We start from the raw sequence: 25,841 nt of genomic DNA on the forward strand, positions 1-25,841 counted from the left end.
TAAGTTCATGCATTGAAGGGTTTAATTTTATTTTGACATACATACGTTTTGCCCTGGTATACATCACATATTACAATTGACAATTCCACATGTACAGAAGGAGCAGGAAGAAGCAGATCTTATTCAAGTCTACCCAAGTCTTCCTCAACCTTCAATAGCTAACACATTTATCCATGCATCCATTTTCTATGCCGCTTATCCTCACTATTCACTTCCTATTTCATTTCCTATACTTGTGCCCCTCGCCAGTTCCAAAGCAACATAAGAAAATGATAAAACAATACAACAATGTACAATAAATTGTATAACTTTGTATATACAAATTGTATATAAAAAGTATATATCATAATAAACCGAGACGACACATACATTGTTGGATGATCAGTGAGTACAGACAATGTAATATTTCAGATAGTCCTACAAGAAAATGAAGAATAAGGAGTAAGCACAGTTGTCATATGACATATACTGTATGTACAGGTATTTATACTGCATGTACAGGTATTTATTTCCCTGTTCAGGATTCTGCTTCCTTTGTAAGCATCAACAGCTTGTACTGATCTGTGAACTTCCTCATTTTCATGCATTGAGTTCTCTACTCAATCCGTTCCATCATTTCATTCCACACACCTACATGCTGAAGGTGTTTACTATTGTTTGTGCGTATAAATGTTTGAAGTTTAATTTTTTCCGAATGTCATCTATCTTGATGTGAATAATTGTACTACATTTTTACGTAGCAGCTTCATTTTTTGCTTCATGCATAATTGTAGCAGTTTGTTTACAAAATACATATTGTTAATTAAAAATATTACCATTGTCAAATCGAGCTTCAGAAATGCATGTGTATAGCAGAAATTAAAAAAATAGAAAACTAAAAACTATAAAAACTATTAAAAACTATAAATACAAAAAATGTCTATCATTTATACTTTAAATAGAAAACCAAACTATATGCAAATCGATCACACTGTCAAATACTATGATATTTACGTATTGATCCAATCACTTCCACATTGTAGTAGAAATCTTATCAGTTCAGTAGCTGACTTGTTGAAGTGACCAGTTATAAACATTTGTTGAGACAGTCCAGTCCTGTCCTGTCCTGGATTACATGTGTCCTGCCACTGAGTACTTCACCTCTTTTCCTCAGGCTTTGCTACTTGATCACTTCCCGTCCATTGGAAAGCCTTTTCCATCTCTTCCAGCTTCCACCTCTGGCAGGAAAAAGGTGAGCAGGAAAAGAGTGAAGCGACAATTTAGTTTGTTCTTGCTGTCTTTCGTCCACAAATCAGCCTTCCTACCCAGGCTGGAGATATTGTGAGGGGATGAAGGGCGAGCTACTCGAGCAGGTGAGAAACCGCCAATGGAGATCAGACTCATCTTCCTCAGAGTGCACCTGGTCACCTGCGGGAGTTTTAAGGCAAACTTTCCTGTGTCGGGACGTCCTAGTACAGACGTCGGCTTGACTTTTGTGCTGCAGAGAAGTCCTCGAGATAGCGTCCAAAGAATTTATTGGCTTGAGGGAGCCGCAAAAGTTCAAGTGAGAAAGTCTGGGTGGAGCGGAGGGAGGATGTGGTCTTCGGATGGTCGAAGCAGTTTGTGAGGTCTTTTCAGCACTCTTTTGTTCCGATGGAAGTCTGGAGGAGATGGATGGGAAGAAAAAAAGCATATATCTAAATCTATGCAGGTATCGGCCAACTGTGGGACATGTGGACAAACATAATGAGGCTGTTGAATGTTTAAAAATGTAAATCAATAAGAGCATTTTTAATGTAAATATTCAGACTTCAGTAAACAGTGTGCTTCTGCTATGAAATATACCAAAATGTGATATTTTCTTGCAATTTTTTCTTCATAAAATGAAACCGAACTGGTGATAGTTTATTTTAATATGCAAATAGGTTAGAAAATAACTAATTATTGCTTGCCATGTGACACTTTGGTGCCCATTTCAGGAGAATGACTCATATTTAAACATATGTAAAAAAAATAAAATAAAATGATTTAATAACACCAGCAATACTACCACTAATAATAATACTGTTTCTATTATTTTTTTAAAATAATTAATTAAAAATAATTAATTTCCAGAGTTGTAGTCCTTTTTATTTAACATTACATTAAATTTAATGAATACAATGACTGTTTACCTTCTGTATTAATTGTACTCACCTGAATGACCTTTTCACTACTTTATCTGGGATATTGGAGGGAGGTGATGGATAGAGCTCATAGTCTTTTTGAATAGCACCTCGAAGCTCTTTCAAGTCTAAAAAGACAGTCATATAAAATGTAATTATTATTTTTTTTACTCTTCAATGCTTATTTGCAGTGACATATTGAGTAGTGAGTCAGAGGAGTCAGAGCCTATACCTTCCTTTGAACTATATTATAAATGTACTGTATTGTATGCATGATTCCTTAAATCTAATAAAAGTAAAAATGAATTTGGACATTTCCTGATCAAGCACAGGGAAGAAACCAGACATGAGGCTCTTCAGGCATCTCTTCTTGGCTTAGTGTGCAAGGCCTGCCAACCATCTGTGTGGACTCACTGTTTGCACCGAGTTGGATCATGGTACCTGCCAGTTTCTGTTTGTCAGTACGGTGCCAATAATACAGTCAAAGTAAAAAGCATGTGAACCTTTTGGAATTTCTTGCTTTTCTGCATAAACTGGTCATAGAATGTAGTCTGATCTTCATCTAAATCACAAGAATAAACGGAGTCTGCTTAGTGTAACGTTACATAAACTATTATTCATTAATTCATTCATTCATTTTCTACCGCTTATCCTTACTAGGGTTGTGGGGGGTGCTGGAGCCTATCCCAACTGTCTTTGGGCAAGAGGCAGAGTACACCCCGGACTGGTCGCCAGGCAATCACAGGGCACATATAGACAAACAACCATTCACACTCACATTCATACCTATGGACAATTTGGAGTCACCAATTAACCTAGCATGTTTTTAGAATGTGGGAGGAAACCGGAGTACCCGGAGAAAACCCACGCATGCACGGGGAGAACATGCAAACTCCACACAGAGATGGCCGAGGGTGGACTGAACCTTATTTTGCATTAAATTGCAACAGACAAGCTCATATGAATATGAAATGTAATGAAACCCTAAACTGCATTTAAAACAGGATCACATTCATGTTATTGTTATAGTTGACATTGGGATTTGTCTGAATTTGTCACATAATTTCTATTTACCTTGGAGTAAGATCACTGCAGCTGTAGCACACCTTCACAATGATCCCATCAGTGAAAGATATTTTTTTTTGCTCCAAAATCCACACAATCATGCATTTGCATGCACAGAAATGAATGTGCTATGACTCTGGTAGCAGCAGCTAGCTAGAGTAGATTAGACATCAGACATGGGTGGATACTTCCCCTCGAATGATGTCTGTTTTGTCACATTTGCACTTTTGACCAGCGCTACTGTTTCAGAGCATTATTGTTGGTCACGAGTCCATGAAGGGCCATCATTCAGTCCGGATCCAGACCAGACCAAGGTCCACCATTTGGTGATGGTGGTTATACACCATTGCTTTCACCAGCCTGTGTAATGACACACGTGGAGGTGCCTGCAGTACTTGCTTCATCTTGTTTGCTGGAAGGGCGTGAGCTAGAAGGTGTCACTGCTATCCTTCCATAGAAAGGAATAGTTTTTTTTGACAGCTGAAGAACAGCCATGTCAAATGCAAGACAGTGTTATGCTCTGCTCAATTATTGAATAAATGAATTTGACTGCCAAGATGGAGAATTATATATCCGGAATGTGAGCCCTCCATAAAAAGACAAAACAAAAGAACACTACACTCAATTATTTATAATATTTATACAACAAAATAATCTACTCGTACACTCAGTCAAGATGCTCAAATTCAGGAATGAAAACGAATGGCCGCTAGATGGCAGCATTTGCCACCAGTTCTTACAGCATTTACCTGCAAGGGTTGGTTCTGGTTCCTTATCCTCACCATATCTCCTACAATCCTTTTTGATCATTTCCTGCAAGAAATACAAATCACACAGCCCCCAGAAGGGACTGATGTTATGCAGTGTATATGGCAGTGTTATGGGACAGCTAAACTAGCACTAAACTGTCCCGAGTGGAAAAGTACAAAGTTAATGTATTCTTTGGAAAGAGCCAAGGAAGCACATTGGATAAAAATAACAACCTGAGAAAGACGGAAAGGAATTTGTGTGACCGCTAAACGCTTAAGCAGAAGTGTTCCATCATTATTTAGCCTCAAAAATTCATATCTACATTGAATGAGACCCACTGTGTGCGTTATATTGTTTTTTCATGTGTATTAGCTATTTGTCTAAGTATGGAAAAGGCCACATCAAACAAACCAGTTAATCAAAAAATATCTTTTTTGGCCTATTCCCCAGTGGGTCTAGCGCTGGGCCAAATCATGTTTGAGTTTTTTTGTCCAAAACAACAATAACATCTGTCTTCAGTCCAACCCACTCAGAGTGCTGCTTATCACAGCTGATAACTTCTACACATCCTAGCAGACATCTGGCCTCAATACCTTATATAACGACACATATAACAATGTTACACATGTGTGGTGCTTTTACCCAGCGGGTATCGGAACACGTATGAGTGTTGTGGGATGAAGGATTGAAGGAAAATACACAATTCTTGCATGTGTAACATAGACGCGTATAATTACCGTACTATGCAATAATATTACATGGTTTGTGAAATCCACATTATTGCAAGTATCTGGTGACCCACACATAGTATAAAGGTTCAGGGATTAAAGCAAACAGGATTAATGATTAATTCAGAATTCAGTGCCTTACCTGTATATACTTTACGTATGATTTCAAAACTGCACATTCTTCTACCAGGATGCACCTGTGAATGATAAGACAAGTAGGTAAGGATCTCACAGTATCTCACAAGTGAGTATTTTGGTTACAGTATATTATCCCCCCTCAGGGGCGATACTATAGAAAGTAAACTTAGATGTACTCTATAGTAGTCAGTGTACTTGTACAGCAGAATAGATTTACTATCCATTGAAAATGACGCAACCCACAGCTATTACTTTCCAAATGGCAAGTGAGCAGCAAAATAATTGTGTCTGGTGGTGGAAGCATCCGTCTGGGGCTCCACGAGTGCTGCTAACACAAGGGAGCTGTGGTTTATTGAGGGGAAACATGAATTCAAAAAATGTACATGGCAGTTTTCCAATATGATAAGCAGCCCAAAATGACTAATGCCTTGCAGAATGTCTCCTTCAGATCAAAGCCAACCTGTGGAACATCCACAGGTTGGAGAGCAAGGTGTCTAACCTAAGAAGACTTGATCATCATAGAGGCGTGGAGGTGGATTCTAGTTACAACCTGTGCAGCTCTGGTGAACTCCATGTCCAAGAGGATTACGGCGGTGCAAGACAACAATGTTGCTCACACCAAGGACACAATTTGGACATGTTCACTCTGACATGTTCTCACTGAAGATGAGCTCCATACCGACTTGTACACTATACACTGACTTGTGAACAAGTGTTTGTTCCCTTCCTGATTTCTTATTTTTTTACGTTTGTCACACTTAAACGTCATGACAACACAACTGAACACAAAATGCAGTTGTTAAATTATCCATTCATCCATCCATCCATTTTCTATACCACTTATCCTCATGAGGCATGCTGGAGCCTATCCCAGCTTTACAAAGCATGTTTTTGGAATGTGGGGGGAAACCGGAGTACCCAGAGAAAACACACGCATGCATGAGGAGAACATGCAAACTCCACACAGAGATGCAGATAGGGGAATCAAACCCAGGTCTCCTTGCAGTGTGGCCTGCACGCTGTTTTTAAATTATTAAGGAATAAAAAAATTCATTTTCAGCTGTGTTGTCATTGACTAATATTTACATTTGTTTGATGATCTCAAAAATTTAAGTATGACACATGTAAAAAATAAGCAATCAGGAAGGAGGCAAATACTTTTTCACACTACTGTATATCCATCTTTACTTTCTATAGTGTACTGTGAGATACTGTAGGTGTAGTTATGTAGTTATAGTTAGTTGAAAAAGTGAAAGAGAGGTGTCTTCATGGACAAAGGCATCAACAACCAGAATCTCTGTCATGCAGTAAACCCAGTTGTTGTACACTAACATACAGTAACTGTGTCTCCATGAATAAGTTGCAAAGCTCAACAAAGCAAGGACGAAGAAGTAATTTTCCCGAGGAAGCCTGTTCGTCCCTCTCCGGTTACATAACCACAATCAAAACTTCTGGCGACTTGGGATGCACTCTCTCACAATGGACCCTTTTGTGCTGATCAAGTCAGGAAGTGGATGTGAGGCCAGAACCAGAGAGAGGGGAACAGGCTCCCGTCCAAGGTAGCCCCAATGGCTGCAATGCTACACAGACCATGAAGAGAGAGGGATGGAGGAGGAAAGAGGAAGGATGGAGTGGAGGAGGCGGAAGGCAAAGTAAAAAGCTACTCAGGACAGCTGCAGGGAACTTAGAAGAGAAAACGGGTTGAAACTCGACTCACAGTGATTTACAGCCAATTAGGTCCATACAGCACATAACGTGTGGATGACTGAAAGTATTGGAGCCATGTCCTTTGTGCTACTTACTTGATATGCTCCACCACTTTGTTGATGTCAATGATATTCAGCTTGTCCTTCACAGCTTCTATCTCCTCTTCCACATGGGAGTGGATGGAACAGCGAGAGCTCAGTCTTCAGGAGACCGGAGGAGGAAGAAGAGGACAAAACTGAGAAAACAGTCACATTATGAGCGCTTTGGAATGGTGGCATGGACCATACCTGATTTCATTTTTGGGTTCGGTGCTGATGTCAAGGCGACCCAGGGCAAAGTTCACAGTCTTTGCGTTGTAGCGACTTAAAAACTCCTTGTCGTGCCTGTAATGACAAGACAACATTCAAGTACCATGGATGTTTCAACACAATATAACAAATGAGCTGAGCCAATATGAGGAGCCCAATAAACACAAGATCTTACAATGGAAAGGTTAAGTCGCTGCATCACATACTCTAAAACTCCCTAAAGAAGGAGAAACAAGTAACTGTATCAGGCAGCTGAAGGTGAACCTATTTGTCCTTGCATTCGAGAAAATAAGCCTTTTCCACTCAGAGAACTCACACAGATAATGATACAGGAGTGTGTGTGTGTGTGTATGGATGGATGGATAGCTAACTGCGGCATCAGGACCACACAAGAAGAGTCCAATAAGCTAAATCACTTTTACAAGGCACCCCCTCACACAGCTCAAATCACAATAAGCACCCCCAGGCCCCTTGCTACTGTTGGTGCCATTTGACCTTTGCCCCTCAAGTGCTACTGAGAAGCATTGTTGGTAATTAGGTTTAAAGTACACCAAGAATAAGAACAAGTGAGAGATTGCTTTATCAACCGACCGAACAGGAAACACTATGTTGTAGGTCAGTTTTCTGAACATTACTTACTTTATACAATTATACACACATGCACACACACATACACAATTGTACAAAAAAATCAATGAAGAGACAAGATCAGTGCTGGCACAGCCTGTGGAGGCACCAATAAATTATGGCAATGTTCAGGCAGTAAATAACAATGGACGTACATTTCCCCTCCAGTCAATGGGACTTTATGTGGTGAAAGAAGGTTTCAGTTTGTAATGTTACTGAAACTAAATCTCCTAATTCTTTGCATTTCTCAAGAGAGACTAAATAGACTCACTTTTTTCCGTATTGACACTCTTTTTCTAAGCCTGCTTTTTCTTTTTTCCTTTGTGTTTCTTAGATTAGATACCTTAACACTGCATGAAGTCAGCTATGGCCTGTCCGACATGATCGGTTGAAAAAAAGGTTCTCCTCCTATTCTGTGTGGAAGTGGTGAGGTAAATAAATTTGAGGCTAATTGGCTTGTTAGCTCGCTAGCTTTTTAGCTCACTAGCTAGCAGTTGTCTGGAGTCCCTCCAGCATAAGAGTTGAGCAATGCCTTGTAAACAAATAATAACAGGAGAGTAAACGTGACTATATGGATATTATTTCATATCGACAGTGCTCTAATAATGCTAAAAACTAGGGATGTCTGATAATTATCGGAAATGTGATATCAGTTGATATCGGTATCTGATTTTTCCCTGATCATGAAAACTGATGTTGTATATATAAAAATGAAAATAAAATTTTAAAACATATATAAAATGTTGTGTATAACACATATGTGTTCATCCCACCACAGGTGATATGTCATGTTACACATATCGGCATTGGTATCGGCTGATATCGGCATCGGAAATTGAGAGTTGAAAAAAGCCAATATTGAACATCCCTACTAAAAACTGTATCTATAAAGTCATAAACAGGTTTTCTATGCTCTAACTACAAAAATATTCCATTTATTAACATTGAATCAGAGATCGTGGAAATTATTTTATTGCATTTAATGGCTATAAAAAAAGGGATTACAGTAATATATTTCTAATTATTTGATGGTCAAAGCTTGTTTTTTTTCTCTCTGTAAGGTTGAAGACATGGTGAGACTAAATAGTGAAGCAGTCATTCAGCAGTCATGATGCAGGATGTCAAACAGTTCACAGCAGCTAAGACGAGATTTGCCACCAAGGTTAGAATGTCATTATTAGGAATGCAGCAAGGACAGTGTATGTGAGTATATCTGTTGGGAGGGCAAATGGAAGCTTACTGAGAAGACAGTGAAAATTCCACACATCTAAGAATAATCCTTGAATATTAATCAAAAAGAAATTCAATGTTACTTGTAACTTGTGAGTTATCCTTCTTCCCACATCTTTCCAGGAATGTAAAAATTAATGCAGTTAACATTTTCCTCACTGGTTCTGTTGCTATTGATTCTAATTTGGTGGATTGATGGTTAAGTCTTATCGGTATAAGACATAATGGCAATTTTATTTTGTATTATTTTAAAAGACGCATTGATAACATGAAGAGGAAAACAGAATAAAATATGACATGGAAGTTGGGTTTAAAAAAGTAATTCCCTTATGAGTTTATTTCTCATAATATGATTATTTTAATGTTATTTTTTTCCGTGTTTAGTTTTTTACTAGGAACACATTTGCCTTTAGGAGCACAAGAAGAAAATGCAGGTGCGCACACCAACCAGGGGTGAGGCGGATAACTCCAACTAGCTGCTGCCAGAGAGACAGACGGAAGTGAGAACAACAGGCTTTTATTGCAGGTTTGAATTACAACAGGAACAATAATCACTAATAAAAATCCCTAATAAAAATAAAGGTTAGTGTTGCTGCAGTAACCCACACCAAGCTAAAACTCAACTCTGAACCCCCGATGTCACTCCCTGTCTGTAGGCCACTCAGCTACCCTAGAATACATTTGTAGCGACACACAAGTCTTGAGCACAAGTCTTATTTATGTCTTAAACGGCTTACTTTATTTTATGATGACTACAATCAGGAATATGAGTGTAAAATTGACTATGGGGTGCTAGTTCACGTCTATTTAGATGTAGGTTTTCTATGGTCTGAATATAAAAATATTCTATTTATAAAAAAAGAATCCCACTTTGCATAAATTCACTTATCGCGGTCAGGTCTGGAAACAATGAACTGTGATAAACAAGGGATTACTGTATGTATATAATGTGTAGTATTAGTACATCTTTGCAGTGTTTTCAGTCGTTTTGATAATGCTGCTGTTTGTGACACTTTTTAAATATGCAAAGTAAAACCATGTGTGAAAAGCACAGCATGAATGGACACACAAAAAAATAAAGTAACAATAGGGAAGTAGTCAAGCAAATTGCCAGGCAATAAAATGTCACAAGAAAAGAAAACAGAGAACATTATGTGGTGCTATTCTTGTAGGTTACACGGGGCAAAATTCCTGGCAGCAACAACTTAGTTGCCCGGAGAAGTACAAGCTCATATGGAGACAGAAACTCTAATAGACACACATAGCTAGCCGCTTTACAACTCTTCTTTGTTTTCCAATAAAAGTCATTTGATTGTAAAGTACCAGTTGCCCATCAATGGCCTAACATGAGAGGGAAAAATTTTAAAGCAAACAGCAATTAGGCTGTTTTATAACCACAGCTTGGATTTTTACAACCCTGATAACTTTCTTTCATAAAAAAACAAAATAATGATCAGAGTGGCAAGCACTCCAAGAGCTATACTCAATATTTCTTCACATATCACAATGGGTTACCGTTTTAAGATGTGTATTTAGCCAGCCAGTGAGCGTACCCACATATATTCTATCCAACAATACTGCACCTCTAAAATAGAGCACAGATGTCTTGCGGAAAAATGGAAAAATGTCTTGTTCGTTCTCAGAGCACATTGCAACAACCCTACTCCCTGTTCCTTCTTTTCTGTCTTATTTGTAAGTGACGAGAGAGCCAGCCAATATAGCGTTTTATGGATGTCTTTGTCAGTTTCTCCCAGCTGTTGGGAGAAACAACAAAAAACAGCAAAAGTAAAGATGATGGCTATCCATCACTTTCCATGCAATTTTCTTTCAGACTAACAACTGCTATTTGACAGTCATCTTAAGGTTCAACTAATGCGAGAAAAATTGCAAATCGTGTGTGGCAGTATAAGCTTGTTAAGCGTGTCAAATGGGAAGCTGCAGTCTGCGAGTGTTGTGACATAATGATGTTAATTCAAACTACAGCTACATTATTTTTTCAATTATATGGTGTGCCTATCCATTACAAAATCCACATCAAAAGTGTAGTTACAAAGTTGCAGACAAACAAACCCATTTGGCTGAGTTAATAAAATTGAGTTTTGTTGCAAAGGGAGCTTGTGTGTGACAACATGCACCAACCTTCCCTCCCGAAGGAATTTCTCTTGGAGATTCTCCAACAACATCTTGACCTCGGCCCTCACCAGCTCCTTGATCACTGGCGGGTCGGCCAGGGGGCCCCTCGGACGAGCGAGAGGGCCCCCTGCTTTGTCGCCGAAGAGTCCGCCCTGCTTTCTATCCTGCCATATCTTGTACCACATGACTGCCTGCAAACGAAAGAAGTCACGGTTAAGACAGCAGTTTTGTGCATGAAGAGTTTTCTAAGAGCGTTGACCTGAACGCAACGTAATTGTAAATAATGAACTTGAATGTGAACTTGTGAACGGATTATGTCAGCTATTTGCACTTGTGCTGCAACAGCGATTATTGTCACTGCCCATATTTTACTAGTGGCGCTCGACTTGCTTCACACTGCATTACACACGAAGCATTGCGCACACTAGTGTAACAATCAAGCAATTCTTAAAGAGGACCTATTATGCTGATTTTTGCCGCTTTGTATTGAGTTGTGGACTCCTAGAGAACAGCTACACACAATAACGCGAACAGAAAGCTTTCTTGATCTTCCAGATTCTGCAAATCTTTCAGTAGTAATTCCATGGAATTTCTGCTTCCCACCCCAACGGTCTGTTTAATTTACTCCACCCCCGGGCCTTCCTCTAGGTCCGCCCACTCAGCTGTGATTGGTCAAACTCCATAGTGCTCCCGAGGACCTCCGGATATGTAGCTCTGCGTTTACTAATTGATTTCAGTGCATGAAACAACACTACAATTTGTTGCTGCTTTTATTTGCAGGGTGTGAAGAAATAAACATGCATACGCTAAAAATAATAAATCACGCATAAAATCACTTTATATTCAATATTGTTCTACAGTTCCACTACGACAATACATAAATGGAGACAGTGAACAGTGTTAGGTGGTGATGGGTGACTTTTAGTTTTCTTTTAAAAGCAAGGTTAGTCTTTCATTCTTACTTTCACGCAAAAAATTTAAATGAACTAAACTTTGAACAACTTCAAAATTGATATTGTGAACTATGAATGTGAACTATTCATATTTATACTATGTTAACTGGACTTTGAACTAGCTCATGAGAACTATGAACTTGCACAACACTGGAAGACGGTAACCGGGGTTACATTTTGTAAAGGACGAGCTGTAGTTCTTTGAGCTGGAAGAATTTTTGAAAAACATTTTCTGTTTATTCATGCAAACCACAGAGGACGAGATGTTAATTGGAAGCAGATGTTAATTGGAAGGAGGCTGAATTGTGAAAACTCATATCTAACATTGATTTTTTCATTTTAATAATAATTAGAATTAATAATTTGGAGTGTGGAAAGGAAAATATAGTTCTCCTTGACCACATGATCATTTATTAACAAGTATATTGCACAAAACGCTTAGAACTGGTGCAGACCAGGGGAATCCGACTGTTTAATTAATTAATTAAAACAGCAGTAAGAGAACCAATGTGTGACAGTGGTAAGGAGCAATTTGCTCATCCAGTATTAATGTCTGGAACACAGGTCGTCCCACATTTCCACTGCCGATGTTGCGCCCTCGCGTCCCGGTTCTCCTAAGCTTCATGGCACCAGTGGTGCTTCTGACAAAGTGTATTCGACACTGAGTGCTCCTGCTTGAGGAAGAGGCAGCGTCCTCGTGTCCAGCTTCCCCTGAGCATCACCACACTAGCGGTGCTCAAGGATTCTAAGGGTTCCAAACAGTATCTCATGAGCTACCAGTAGCTCCTAACCACTTTTCAGGTAGCGCTCCAAAAGGTTAATTCAATTATTATCAACTCCTATACCGACAAAATTAGCAAGTGGGGTTTGGCACTAGTCCGGAAGTAGTCAGGAGTAATCACAACAACATGAGCGTGCCGTGGGTGGAATAAATTAAAACCGACCATTTTGGAAATCCAAGAAAATACAGCTGGAATAGGTGCAGATTCTGAAACATCTAGAAAAACCTTCTGTGCGGCGGATCGTATTTAGCTGCTCTTTAAGTCCACATCTCACTACAAAGGGCCAAAAATGAGCATAATAGATCCCCTTTAAAGGGCTTCATGGCTCACAGCCCCCCACTCCCTCCTTATACAGTAAATTGTGTGAATATATTGACAGTTTATGCCTATTCAGTTAAAAAGTGGCCGTCTAACCTGGCTGCCATTGACAATGCAGCCTTGATGGAGGGTGGAGTGGCGGTGTTGAGGGATGGAGGAGAACCCTAAAACCTTTCATATTGGTGCATGAATGGAAGTCATTACAGAGCCACAAAAGAAACAGTCAGGGATAGACCAAACAAAAAAAAAATGAGAGTAGTGAGGAAATGAGGACTTGATCCACCCTCCAGAGAATGCAATCACAAATTAAATAAAGAGAAGCCTCTAAAAGTCGAGCATTCTGAAGAAAATATGCCTCTGAATTCGGTTATGTGAGACAATAGCACAGATTGTGTCAAACTTTTTCTTTTGCTTTTTTGCAACACTTATTCCAAACAGTGGACCGCAACCGAGCATGACGTCAGGCTAGATAGCATACAATACAGTATACAATAGTTACTTTAATTCCAGTGTTAACTGTGATTATACTTGATTGTACTTTAATTTGTACAACTTCGTAAAACGTCGTAAAACTAAGTTGCATAAACATCTTGTCACATTCTTTCAGTGCGTGGGATAGTTTACACACTTACACACGCACAAACACGCATACGCACCTTGTCACGCAGTAGGTGAACCAGGCAGGAATACTGACAGTCACACGTGCAAACAGGCATGGAAATAACCAATAACAACAACAAGTAATGTCCTTGCACACACAACTTCTCCCCACAAGTTAAAGAATGTACGAGCAAATAGTCTTATCGGCAGTCAAGGATTAGCTTCTTTAACGCTGTTATGCCTCTTGTGGGCCTCTTTTGTGAGATGTATGCATGTGAGATTATGATTTACATATGAAGTGAATCGCACTGTATCTTCTAATTTGATTTCTTTTGTACAGCCTTTAACTGTCACCACTTATCATTTTTTTCTTTTGCATGTGAAAAAAAGACATTAAACTAGATTACATAATTGACGACAATATGTCCGAGCCCTTTGGGTATGTGTGCACATTCTATTATGCCTCCACATGGATTAAAAGCGGCTTCTGGATATTACAATTACAATTACAACATAAGATGAGAGCTGTACGGTCCGAGTTTTCATGTAGTAACTTATTGTGTTGGTAGCTTTTTGGGCCAGTACAAAGGTAGAAAAACAAAATACTGCGTATTTGTCTAGGCATCAATGTTTTTTTTTTTTTTGCCATTTGCTGGTGGTCCCAGAGAGAAACCCCTGTGAAAAAACGGAAATGGAATGAAGAAGTCCGGAAAATCCTCCAGCATACATGAAAGTTAGCACGGTCAGTAGTTTAGCATCAAAAACAAATAAAGAGGCCATCCTCTTTTTATTTTTTCCGACATATCAAGACTTCTCATCAGCACTGCAGATGTGTCTTGAGTGAGGTCAACATGCTAGAGCTGATGGCTCAAGAGTGGGCCTTGTGTAAATATTGATGTCTGGCTGGCTGGCTTACACTTGGACGGCACTGCGATGCCACTTCTTTCTTTTTAGACAACTTTGGCTTTTATTAGGCCGTCTGGGAGCTGTAATTGCTGACTTTATGCAGCTCAGATGTAAGCTACTTGTAAAAAAAAAAAAGTTATTTTTTTACTGGCAGGACTGCTGAGCTGGGTAAAAATCCGATTCACTCTGAGCATGACAGGAAATTCTTGTAGGTGGTGGGGAGGGATTTGACTAGAAACAGACACACTTTTGAAAAGGACACGTCAAGAATAAACACTCACAAGCCGCATCATTAGGTATACTTGCACATTATAACAACATACAATTAAAGCATGATAAGAGATGTTGTGTCCTAATGAAACAGTAGGTGCCTCATTTTCATCATTAAATAAATGCTACACCTCAAATAGCAAAGGCAAAAACAAACGTTACGTTGCATGTTACCGTCTACTGGGCTGAAGTGTGGAGCAGACGTTTGTCAGCAAGAAAAAATCTTAAATAATAATAATTATAATAATAACAAACTGGTAGGGTTGTCAACATCTGGAAAAGTAAACTAAGGAAGCACTCTGAGAGAACTCCGCTAAGCACCAGAGTTGCCCAATATTTTTTGGATCAATCTTGGATATTTTGTAGAACCTGTTGGTAGTTTGTAGTTTGTTTACAAGTGCTCTGACCATTTTTGTGGAGTTATATGCACAAATGCTACCTACCTGCCACCAGAAAGACAGAACAAAAATGATAGAAGAGTGTATCGAATGCAATGACCAGTGAATAATACTACATATCATTCAGAATGTGTTTGATCCCTACTTTTATCTAGTCACACATGCGCAAAAAGATGAAAATTGATATATTTTAGTTGCAAAACACAACCATTTAGTCTCAGTCTGGAGCCTTGAATATTTTTTTGTAATATAATATATACGACATATAGATGCATTGGTAAAAAAAAGGACCCCGGTCCAAAATAATCACCTATATATTCATTCATTAATTTTCTACCGCTTATCCTCATGAGGGTCAGGGGGGGTGGTAGAGCCTATCTCAGCTGCCTTCTGAGCTGAGAGGCGGGGTACACCCTGGACTGGTTGCCAGCCAATCACAGGGCACATATAGACAAACAACCATTCACACTCACATTCATACCTATGGACAATTTGGAGTCGCCATGGAGTCGCCACGGAATGTGGGAGGAAACCGGAGTACCCGGAGAAAACCCACACATGCACGGGGAGCACCTATATATGGTAATCGAATAATATTTGTGGAAATAAATGTAACATAAAATAAATTAAACAAAGACCTCCCACTTAAGATATGGCTTACCCCTCATATATGCCTGATACTCTCTTCCGTTGGGTAAATTAACACTATTTAAAAATACTGTATTTCAACTGTATCATGTAATCAAATAAGATACCACTAAAGGTAAATGTAAAAAAAAAAATCCAACAAAATTCCTTCGTACCTCAGCGTGTAGCTCCGTGTACGTGTCGACCAGCGAGTGGCCCAGGGTGGTGTGAATTTTTGGCATCTCAGAGCGTGGAACATGCTCAACAATCAGGCTCCACAGAGACTGACCCGGACACCCAAACGGGTTCCCGCAGGTAGACTGCATATGGGTGGCAGTCTGCTGGTAAAGACATAGAAAGACAGTAATAAAAACACTTTTATTGAAGCAACTAATTATATTATTTGCTCAAAAGTGAAACTTTATGGAAAAGTGAGCATTGCCTTCAGGTGTGCTGATGGGCCCCTGAAAGGCCAGTGAAAAATAACATTGTTTAAATGTACAATGTATGGAAAAACTATATGTCTAAAACACCTATGTGGGTAAGTGCAGTCAGTGTGTGCATTCCACGGGCCTAGTGACCACCTTAACCTGGCTCTGGAAATTTACATTTAACAAAATAATGCCCATTCATTTAATTAGCATTGTTGGTCCTAAGTAACTGAAAGAGTGTTATATTGTTTTTAGCTTGTTATTATAACGTTAGCTAGCTAATGTTAGCTCACTGGCAAACACAAACCAAATATGACGTTTGTGACGTATTCATTGGCATATTTAACATAATAACATAACTGGAAATAAAATTTTGATTTCTGATAGAACACTAAAGAAAAAGAGAAAGGGAATCTCACCTTCAGTCTGCACTTAGCACGACTCTGGTATCCACGGCTAACATCTCAGTTGCTAAGGGGAGAGCCATCGCGAGACTTCGCGTGGCTTACAGTTCAGGTCATTTAACTTGAATATTTTTGGACTTTTGACTACTTTTGACTCACGTCACCTTCTCGCGTCACTTTAATATGTCGTAATAAAATAAATAAAAATATGTGAATGAGAGTGTGACAGACGAGAGTGCACAAACGTATTTGTTCAAGTATGCAAGTCAGAAATTGTCTACTTTAGAAATGTTAAAAGTGGGGGAGGGACGTAGGTGTACATATATTTATGTACCAGTGCCTCCACCCCCTTCCTTGCGTTTGATCGCTGAAGTCCCAGACAGTCACAAGAGCTTGGAGCAAAGTCAAGACATTTTTTAGCTACAATGTGACAAATATCCCTGCCAACTTTCTGCACTAGTTTCTCTTCACTGAGTTGTGTTCAAAACCCCCAACGGCATGGCGATGTTGCTCCTCTTCTTATCGCTGGTCCTTTGCACTAAGGAGGCCGCCTTCGGCTTCTCGGTGGCCGGTCAGCAGCAACAGGAGAACACCTGTGAGGCCAACGGCAGCATCTACTACGTGGGGGAGTGGTACTTCCTGGACTCGGACCAGTGCACCCAGTGCGAGTGCACCCCCGAGGGCTCAGCGTGTGCCCGCACCGACTGCACCTCACTGCCGGCGGCGTGCATCCATGTGAGCCACTACCCCACCGACTGCTGCCCCCGCTGCGAGAGGATCGGCTGCGAGTACCGGGGGGTGGTCTACGAGCTGGGGGAGAACTTTCGGGTGAGACGCAATGAAACAAGTATTAATAGCGACTTTTCCCCCCCAAAATACAATAGTTTATCTTTAAAGAGTTTTACTCACACTCACTAGACAGTTCATTAGGTACACCTGCACTTCAACATATTTTTTTAAGAAGAAGAAATGCATAGTGCTAAGACAACCACTAATCATCTCCTTTGGTATCCTACAAGCTTTTTGTCACGTATTTCCATTTATGCATGTGAACAATTATTTAGGCGTGTTGTAGCGCCCCTTTGTGGTGGGTAAGAATAAACATTAACGGGACACTTCATTAGGTACACCTGCACCTCATTAAACATTCATTCAGTCATTCATTCATTTTCTACCGCTTATCCTCACGAGGGTCGCCGGGAGTGCTGGAGCCTATCCCAGCTGTCTTCGGGCAAAAGGCGGGGTACACCCTGCACTGATCGCCAGCCAGCCAATCACAGGGCACATATAGACAAACAACCATTCACACTCACATTCATACCTATGGACAATTTGGAGTCGCCAATTAACCTAGCATGTTTTTGGAATGTGGGAGGAAATCGGAGTACCCGGAGAAAACCCACGCATGCACGGGGAGAACATGCAAACTCCACACAGAGATGGCCGAGGGTGGAATTGAACCCTGGTCTCCTTGCTGTGAGGTCTGTGCGCTAACCACTCGCTCACCGTGCAGCTTCTCATTAAACATACTGTATCAAAATGATCTTTTTATTAAAAAATATACGCAACTAATATTTTTGCGGGCTGCACGGCGATCAAGTGGTTAGCGCGGCAGACCTCACAGCTAGGAGACCAAGGTTCAATTCCACCCTCGGCCATCTCTGTGTGGAGTTTGCATGTTCTCCCCGTGCATACGTCGGTTTTCTCCGGGTACTCCGGTTTCCTCCCACATAGGCTCCAGCACCCCCGCCACCCTCGTGAGGAAAAGCGGTAGAAAATGAATGAATGAACGAATGAATATTTTTGCAGCAGATCATTAAAAAGTCCATTATAATTATCATTATGTCATAAAGGAAGTCATGTTCCCCTTACTCCTACACACTAAAAAAAATGTAAACCACACAATGGAAAAAAACAACTTTAATATATTATTAGATTATTATTATTATGACATTGTATTAAACAATCATCCTATTTTTCAACTGCACACAGGCTACTAATTTAAAACACATTTGTCTTATTTTATATGTAAACATGTCATACCATTTGCTGTATGTTCTTGTGTTCCTTTCTTCAGGAGCACTTTAAACATCAGACCACATCAAATAACAAAATAAGGTTTTACAAGCTACAGGTTTGGCATCATGGGTGAGCTAGTTCTCTGGATGGCTGCCGGTCAAAAGCTACTTAAACCATGAAAAGGTTGTCTCGGATTGAGTCTGATGACTTGCAAGTCGTTTTGCCAGCTTGTATGGTAAAAGTTTCGGTATTCAGTGAACAACATTTGTTACTTTGAAGAAGTCAAATATGACACTGACATAATTTATTCATATGAGTTTTCTCCCTAGCCTACTGAATGCGAGCAGTGCACGTGTGACAGTGATGGCATCGCCCGGTGTTTGGTTGCAGACTGTGCCCCTCCCTCCTGTGTCAACCCTGTGTACCAGCCAGGAAAGTGCTGCCCTGAGTGCAAGGAGGGTGAGTTGAATAAAAACATATACAACCGTGATGTAGCACATGAGGGAACGTCACTCACTTCTTGCCCTCTAGGTCCAAACTGCTACGTGGACTCATCTCACAGCCAGGTGATTCCTGCCGGGGAGCCCGTCTGGGTGGACTCCTGCACCAAGTGTCGTTGCCATGACGGCCAGGATGCCGGCTACTGGGAGGGAAACCGTTTGGCCACCTGCACCCGCCTGAAAAACTGCACTCCTGAAACACAAAACTGATTGTGGTGTCTGCAGAGGAGCAGCTGGGGTGTTTGTTACATGACGCAGTCCTTCCTGTTGGATCCGCCCCACACCATCCATCTTCACTAATAAGCTCAGTGCACCAGAATCCATGTGTTATTAACATTTTGGGCGATAGAACATGAACACAAGACAAAGACGCTATTTTGCTACTGCTCAATGTAGCATCCACTGACTTCAACGATTTGATACCCCATGGAGGCCCAAAAACTATAGATAAGATGTAATTGACCTGTCCCAGGCTTATGCAGCACAGCTCTGATGCAATTTAGATTAGCAAATTGTTTAGCAAAGCAATAAAGCCATCTTTATGGCGATTCATGTTTTTGTGCTTTTGTAGGTGTTGCATGTACAATGAAAAACTCAATCGGGACTCGTTTCAGTCATGATCGGAAGTCTGTAGAAGTAAGTTTGTGCAACAAATTGATAAAAGCATAGACATGAATGATTCCTTTGATAGAATGTGTGCAAAATGATATTTTTTTGTAATATGTCATACTGGATGTGTTGTCAAATATATTATATTTTGAAAGCACACAATATCTAAACTAAATGTCTTTGTAGCTTCTAATTTGGGTTTTGTGCACCGTGTACATTTTTTTTTCATTAAAGATGTTAACAAAGGTGGGGAAAAAATAGCAGAAATTTACTGAGAAAATAAGGAACTTAAAAAAAATAATGTTAACAAAAGCAGGAAAAAATACTAGAAATTTAAAAAAATAGAAAAAATAATAGAAATAAAAAAAACACACGTTAAAAAAACATGTTAAAAGTCACACAAAAATCACTATAAATTAATGCACATAATAATCAAACTTGATAGTTTTGGTCAATTCTGGATAAAGCACAAAAAAAGACTTAACATCAAAACAATCTTTAACCAGCAGATTTATTGATTGTATAGAAAAATTAGTTTTGATATGACATAATGCATTCGATATAAGATACAATTTTTAACATTCAATGTACAAAAGAACTTGGATTTACAGTATATTGATGTTCTTTTTGATGTTCTTTGTTTATAAACAAAGACCACACAGGCAAGAAAGCCCGCCCACTGTGCGCACGGGCAGGAAGTGTGTATCCTGTATGGAGGAAGTAAACACCGGATGTGTGCTTGACGACCGTGGCTTCAACAACAGCGCCCTCCATTTTGGAGTCCATTAGGAGACATCAAGCACTGTTCACGGCGTCTCCTCACTTCAAGGAGATAAGTACAGTTCCTGTGTAAAGTACACACCGGGGGCTGTGTTTCTATTCTAAACTCTAAACATGTCAGACCTTTTTGATGAAATTAGGCCTGACTGTGATATGCGGTAAGCTTGATGAGGCAGGCTTTAGTACGATTTTGTACAAAATGCGTGGCAATTTTGTAGACGGCACAATATTTTTGTTTCATGAATAGTCATGAAATAATGAAACTGTACTCCTAATAACCCAACATGTTGTGAGTTTATGGCAGATGTGTCTGACACATCCATTTGTTTTTGGTTGTTTTGGGTCAGTAATTTACAAAATATACCCTTTTGTACAATTTCCCACTAAATTCCTGTGAGACAATGTTGATTGATGAAGCATTGAATGAATAAAAAGGCAAAAAAAAAATATGTATTGGACATTAAGGGCATCGTCGCTGGACAGGAATTTGGATTTGTCACATAATGAAAAAACATAATTAACTTTTTTGCAAAAGCCTTGCAAGTCCACTTTATGATGATTTAAAGAGTGATTTAACATAACAAGGGTCCGGTGTTCTCCCGTCTGTGCTGTTAAAAACATCTAAAGCAAACGACGAAACATTTTGAACAAGTATTTCCATTGGCCTCCAGAACTGTCTTCCAAAAATGGAAAAATACCTACAAAAAAACTCTCTTGATTATCAGTGTCGGTGACACTCATCTTAATTTACATTTTTCCCCTGGGAAAATTTAGTAGGTCCAGTTCAAGATGATTTGATGACTTTTTAACAGAAAAAACACCTTACAATATTCATAGAATAAGCATTTTTTTCCCCTGCAAATTGACGCCATCTGGTGAAAACCATCTCAATCCCAGTTTACGATTTGATGGCTTTTTAAGATAACATTTTCATATTCATGAATTCATGAATTCATGTATTCTTAAAGGTATTTAGCTAAACAACCAATGATAACATGTTTTAATAATAATGCCACCTTTTAACAAATATCTCCACTGGTTATCAGAATTCATTCATTCATTCATTCATTCATTTTCTACCGCTTATCCTTACGAGGGTCGCGGGGGTGCTGGAGCCTATCCCAGCTGTCTTCGGGCGAGAGGCGGGGTACACCCTGGACTGGTCGCCAGCCAATCACAGGGCACATATAGACAAACAACCATTCACACTCACATTCATACCTATGGATAATTTGGAGTCGCCAATTAACCTAGCATGTTTTTGGAATGTGGGAGGAAACCGGAGTACCCGGAGAAAACCCACGCATGCACAGAGAGAACATGCAAACTCCACACAGACCTGGCCGAGGGTGGAATTGAACTCAGGTCTCCTAGCTGTGTGGCCAGCGCGCTAACCACTCGGTCGCCGTACACTGTACAGTAATCCTACTTTTTTAATCAGAGTTCAACAGTTCAGAGTTCTTATGCTGTCGTAATTCTACACTTGATCAAATCCACTTTAGATTTGTCAGATCAAAACATTGATCCTTGTGCAAAATGTCAAAACGGGACATTAGCATTCACTTTGCTACTCCAATTCATTACTTCCTGAATCAGCACTCTAAGCATCATGGGAACAGTAGGTCTTTAAGCCATAAATGAACCACATCATTGTTTAAGCCGCGTGTTTCATGTGAAAAAAGTAGCGGTTTACAGTCCTACATTTACATTAATTTCCAAAATAATCATTAAAATTTGCTTCAATATTTATATTATTAGGCTCCAGTACCCCCCACGAACCTTGTGAGGATAAGCGGTAGAAAATGAATGAATGAATTCATATTATTTTTTACTAATAATAAACCATATTGAAACACAAAACAATATGATTTATTAGTATGTTTTTGAAAAACCATCATAAAGTAAAACCATAAGATTCCAAGTGGGGAGTGATAACTGTACGTACGTTTTAACAACAACGTGTGTTTACCCAGTTGACATGTCCATTGACCAGCTATCAAAAAAACATACTTCCATTTCAGACGACTATGTTGAATTACCGTATGTTGATCTGAATGTCAAATATTGACATTGCGTTTTTCTGTAAAACAGAAATATGACAGGCATGGTTATCATCAGACAGCGTCCATCTACCACTTTTAGCATAGCTACATATTTTGCTCAGCTTCCAGGCATCCGAAGCTTACATGTGGCAGCCGTAAGGGTTACCACACATTGTTGTGGATAAATTCAAAAGCTTTATTACTTGACAGCATTTATATCGCCTCATAAACAAATTAAAATATAGACTAGAGACGGGAGTTGATTGCGACACTAAACCCTGCAGCGGGACGACGGCAAGGGGCAGGGAGGAAAGGTCAATTGGACTCTGAAAAGGCAATTAAAGGTGATAAAATGCAAAAAATAACAATAAAGAGGGAAGACATAATGAGTGTGTGCGCTTCAGAGAGGCCAAGATAAGAGTGACGATGAGCTGGAGACAGTTTCCCTCAGAGGAAGCTGTCAATACACAACTTTTCAGAGAATAAAAGCCCACAAATAAGAAAAAAATATCTTAAACGTGAGTTTTGGTTTTTGTCATTGAACTAATAGAAATACTGAAACTACTGAAGGCATCGGCTCGGCATATAGGCGACAACAGTAACGGTGCCAGAACAGCAACAAAGGACAAGGTAGATGAATGATTCAAATATATGATAATGAAAAGTACCTTGTTTCTGCAAAAAAAAAAAAAAAAAAAAGAACAATAAATGTCAACCAAAACAAAAACATGTCAGAAAGAATAGTGTATGATTGATAAGGCTCATTGTTTCTCATATTGTGATGAAATCGACTCCCATATTAAAAGTGACAGCTGATGAAAATAAAACGTGAATCACAGTTTCATTTCCTATAAGCTGATATTTTTCATGAAGCCAGACAAGTAATAGAATTTGGCTGTATTATTTTGTCTGTAGAAGTAAAACATAAAATTATATGAAAACAAAAATGCAACGTGCCACTAAGTCAGATATAGATATATAGCACAAAATAAAATCAATAAAAAAATCAATTTAAAAAGGTTAAAATGTCATTTTGTGTATCTTATTTTGTCTGTAAAAGTAAAAGGCATTAAAATAAAATTTAGGAGTATTAATATGTCTGTGGAGCCACTTTGTTAAGCCCTTTGTGCCTCAAATAAAATGAAATAATATTAAATACATGAGCCCAATGAGTCCACAGAAGATTAGCTTAAAAAAAACCCCAGAATGATAAAGTAATTAAAAACAAGATAGCGTCTTCTGTGCAACAACAACAGGCTTTAAAAATAAATGATATGAATATTATATCGGGAGTATAAAGTATTATGACCCCGTTGTGCCTCACATCATGTCAAATAATAAGATTATTATAATACAAGCTCAGTAACTGCACCTTTACCACTCACATTATCAGAACAAATGTGGAATCAATAAAGTTAATCTCAAATGATTCGCTTCCAAAACAAACAGCACCGTTTTTTCCCCACAGCTTCAACGTGTATATTCATATATTCATGTTGCAAAACCAGTAGTTCCATTATGTCACCAGTGTGGGCTCGTGTGGGAGATGCAGGCACCATACATTCATTCGTTCGTTAACGCCAACGGCGTCAATTTTGGAGTATTTCGGTAGCGAAAAAGGTGACTCCTGCAGGAAAATGTACTGATGTGAGTGGGATTAAGAGTCAACTGATATGCACACCATCGCTATTGTATGCTAATGATTCCATTAGCCGCCATTGGCTGCCTTCTTGATATTTCACTGAATAGCATCCCAGCTTCAATGAAGTCTTCTGGGAGATCCCTCATCATGATGTTCATGGTTTTTGGATATATAACAAAAAAAAAAACCACGTGAACTTGAGGTTTTTGATCCCCTACTGCCATTTTATTTACTCCGGAATTGTTGCGGTCCTCATTCAGTGAATCCCCATGGTTCAGCTCCATGCCTGTGGACCAGTGGGTATCTTCCGTTTGAAATTGCTGGTTTGATTCCAACTGTGGCCTAACGTCTTCAAATTCAGAAGGTACGCGACCTGTCCGCAGTCCTGACAATAGTGTGCTTGAGAATTCCTTACTTCCTTCATCCGTCTCCGCTCATCCAGCGCTCCTATCCCCGGAAAGGCCTAGGGGGTGGTTTACCGATCTCCACTGAGATGTTGGTGTACAGCGGGTACCTCTTGGTCTGGACCAGTCTATAGGTGAGAGAACTGATGCCGTCCTTTTTCATGGTGTTCTTGGTGTTCTGGATTTTATTGAACCTGGAGACAAAACAAGAAGAAAGGTTTACAAAAAAGCCAAACCTTTGTTGCCATATGTCGCAGTTTTCAAATGATTCAATTTTTGTCAAAAATGTTCACAACATTTGGCACAATATTTCACTTCCTGTTTGTATTATTCTGCTAAATCAGGTGTCCAAACAAAGCACTCTACATGTTGCTGAATCACTGTCCATGTATTTTTAGTTGAGTTGGACTGCTAAATCACCCACCATGGGGCCAAAAAAAAGTTGCAAGTACCAGGAATAAAGAAAACAAGCAATTTGGATTCAGTACTTCTAACTGCCACTGTACTACATCAATACGTACATGTATATGCTGTACAGCATCTCTTTGCACAACAGCACGAGATGGAGGTTTTTACATTATATTTTGCTTGCTTTGCTATTATATTTTTGTGCTACTGTATTTGCTATTTGTACCTTATTTTATTTTACTGTACTACTTTACATATTACTATTCCCTTATTTTCTGTAGATTCAGTCTCAACTAGCTTGCTGCCAATAGAAGCACATCAGCAACTAAGGGAGCTACACACCAGATATGGCACAAAACTGTCCTGAAAACAGGAGTTCAGAACATTCAAAGAGAGATGGTCCCAACCAATGAACCCTCAAAACATTCTGATTCTCAATATCACTCAGTTTTACGGCTTTTTATGACACTTAACTCAGATTTACTTATGATTAGTATTTGTATTTAAGTAGATTTGCATATACAGTATATACAGTATGCCTACTATCTTTGTTTTTTCGAGGCTGATTTGGTCCCATTGACCCCCACATATATAACCACATTTTACAAATTAATTTTTTTCCCCATTAAAAAAGTCACTGATTCTTATAAAAAATAAGTCATTAAAATCAGATACTATTGAGCACATCATCTGTGGTGTGGTTTGAAGTTGTTGAAAAGGTGAAAGTGGGAAAAAATATTGACATGTAACATTTTAATCACACATTTCAGGACTGTTTCAGGACCTGAGGGTAAAAAGTGCCTCAAATGTTAATCATTTTAAGAAGCAAATGAATCATTGATCTCATTTCCCCAACATGAATCCATTTGCAGCAAACATGCGGTATGCAAATAACAATCATAAGTCCCCACCATGAGA

The 25,841-nt window shown here is 39.3% G+C and overlaps 3 protein-coding genes across 6 annotated transcripts in view; 1 reads left to right on the top strand and 2 right to left on the bottom strand.

Moving 5' to 3' along the window:
* Positions 1-30: 30 nt before the first annotated feature.
* ccdc24 (coiled-coil domain containing 24) lies at positions 31-16,978 on the bottom strand. Of its 2 annotated transcripts, none has more exons than XM_058066150.1 (9): positions 16,535-16,978; positions 15,861-16,022; positions 10,837-11,021; positions 6,820-6,915; positions 6,628-6,732; positions 4,830-4,884; positions 3,959-4,022; positions 2,176-2,272; positions 31-1,640 (listed from the first exon to the last, which is right to left on the bottom strand). In XM_058066150.1, the coding sequence occupies exons 2-9, from the start codon at positions 16,008-16,010 to the stop codon at positions 1,301-1,303; spliced, it is 1,092 nt and encodes a 363-aa protein (XP_057922133.1). In that variant the 5' UTR covers positions 16,011-16,022; positions 16,535-16,978; the 3' UTR covers positions 31-1,300. The 2 variants fall into 2 exon arrangements, with proteins under 2 accessions (XP_057922133.1, XP_057922134.1); XM_058066151.1 differs by having other exon boundaries at positions 15,861-16,025.
* zgc:113531 (uncharacterized protein LOC541359 homolog) lies at positions 16,679-21,099 on the top strand. Of its 2 annotated transcripts, XM_058066153.1 has the most exons (4): positions 16,679-17,347; positions 18,597-18,667; positions 18,868-18,997; positions 19,070-21,099. In XM_058066153.1, the coding sequence occupies exons 1-4, from the start codon at positions 17,018-17,020 to the stop codon at positions 19,106-19,108; spliced, it is 570 nt and encodes a 189-aa protein (XP_057922136.1). In that variant the 5' UTR covers positions 16,679-17,017; the 3' UTR covers positions 19,109-21,099. The 2 variants fall into 2 exon arrangements, with proteins under 2 accessions (XP_057922136.1, XP_057922135.1); XM_058066152.1 differs by lacking the exon at positions 18,597-18,667 and having other exon boundaries at positions 16,842-17,347.
* The window catches only part of b4galt2 (UDP-Gal:betaGlcNAc beta 1,4- galactosyltransferase, polypeptide 2), a 98,384-nt gene continuing 92,699 nt past the window's right edge, over positions 20,157-25,841 (bottom strand). For both annotated transcript variants that reach the window (XM_058066149.1, XM_058066147.1), the window contains exon 8: positions 20,157-24,709. In XM_058066149.1, coding sequence (XP_057922132.1) covers positions 24,559-24,709 — 151 coding nt within the window. In that variant the 3' untranslated portion in view covers positions 20,157-24,558. The remainder of the gene's footprint in view (positions 24,710-25,841) is intronic.

This window comes from Doryrhamphus excisus, chromosome 3, assembly GCF_030265055.1.
Source record: "Doryrhamphus excisus isolate RoL2022-K1 chromosome 3, RoL_Dexc_1.0, whole genome shotgun sequence".
NCBI classification, from domain to species: Eukaryota; Metazoa; Chordata; class Actinopteri; order Syngnathiformes; family Syngnathidae; genus Doryrhamphus; species Doryrhamphus excisus.

What these genes read in the sequence shown, in the direction of transcription:
- ccdc24 (XM_058066150.1), bottom strand. Translation starts at nt 16,010, where the DNA reads ATGCAGTCTACCTGCGGGAACCCGTTTGGGTGTCCGGGTCAGTCTCTG. An exon ending in ACACGGAGCTACACGCTGAG is followed by an intron (nt 11,022 to 15,860) that starts GTACGAAGGAAT and finishes TTTCGTTTGCAG; the next exon opens with GCAGTCATGTGGTACAAGAT. An exon ending in GTAGTGAAAAGGTCATTCAG is followed by an intron (nt 1,641 to 2,175) that starts GTGAGTACAATT and finishes CATCTCCTCCAG; the next exon opens with ACTTCCATCGGAACAAAAGA.
- zgc:113531 (XM_058066152.1), top strand. Translation starts at nt 17,018, where the DNA reads ATGGCGATGTTGCTCCTCTTCTTATCGCTGGTCCTTTGCACTAAGGAG. An exon ending in AGCTGGGGGAGAACTTTCGG is followed by an intron (nt 17,348 to 18,867) that starts GTGAGACGCAAT and finishes TTTTCTCCCTAG; the next exon opens with CCTACTGAATGCGAGCAGTG. An exon ending in CTGCCCTGAGTGCAAGGAGG is followed by an intron (nt 18,998 to 19,069) that starts GTGAGTTGAATA and finishes CTTGCCCTCTAG; the next exon opens with GTCCAAACTGCTACGTGGAC.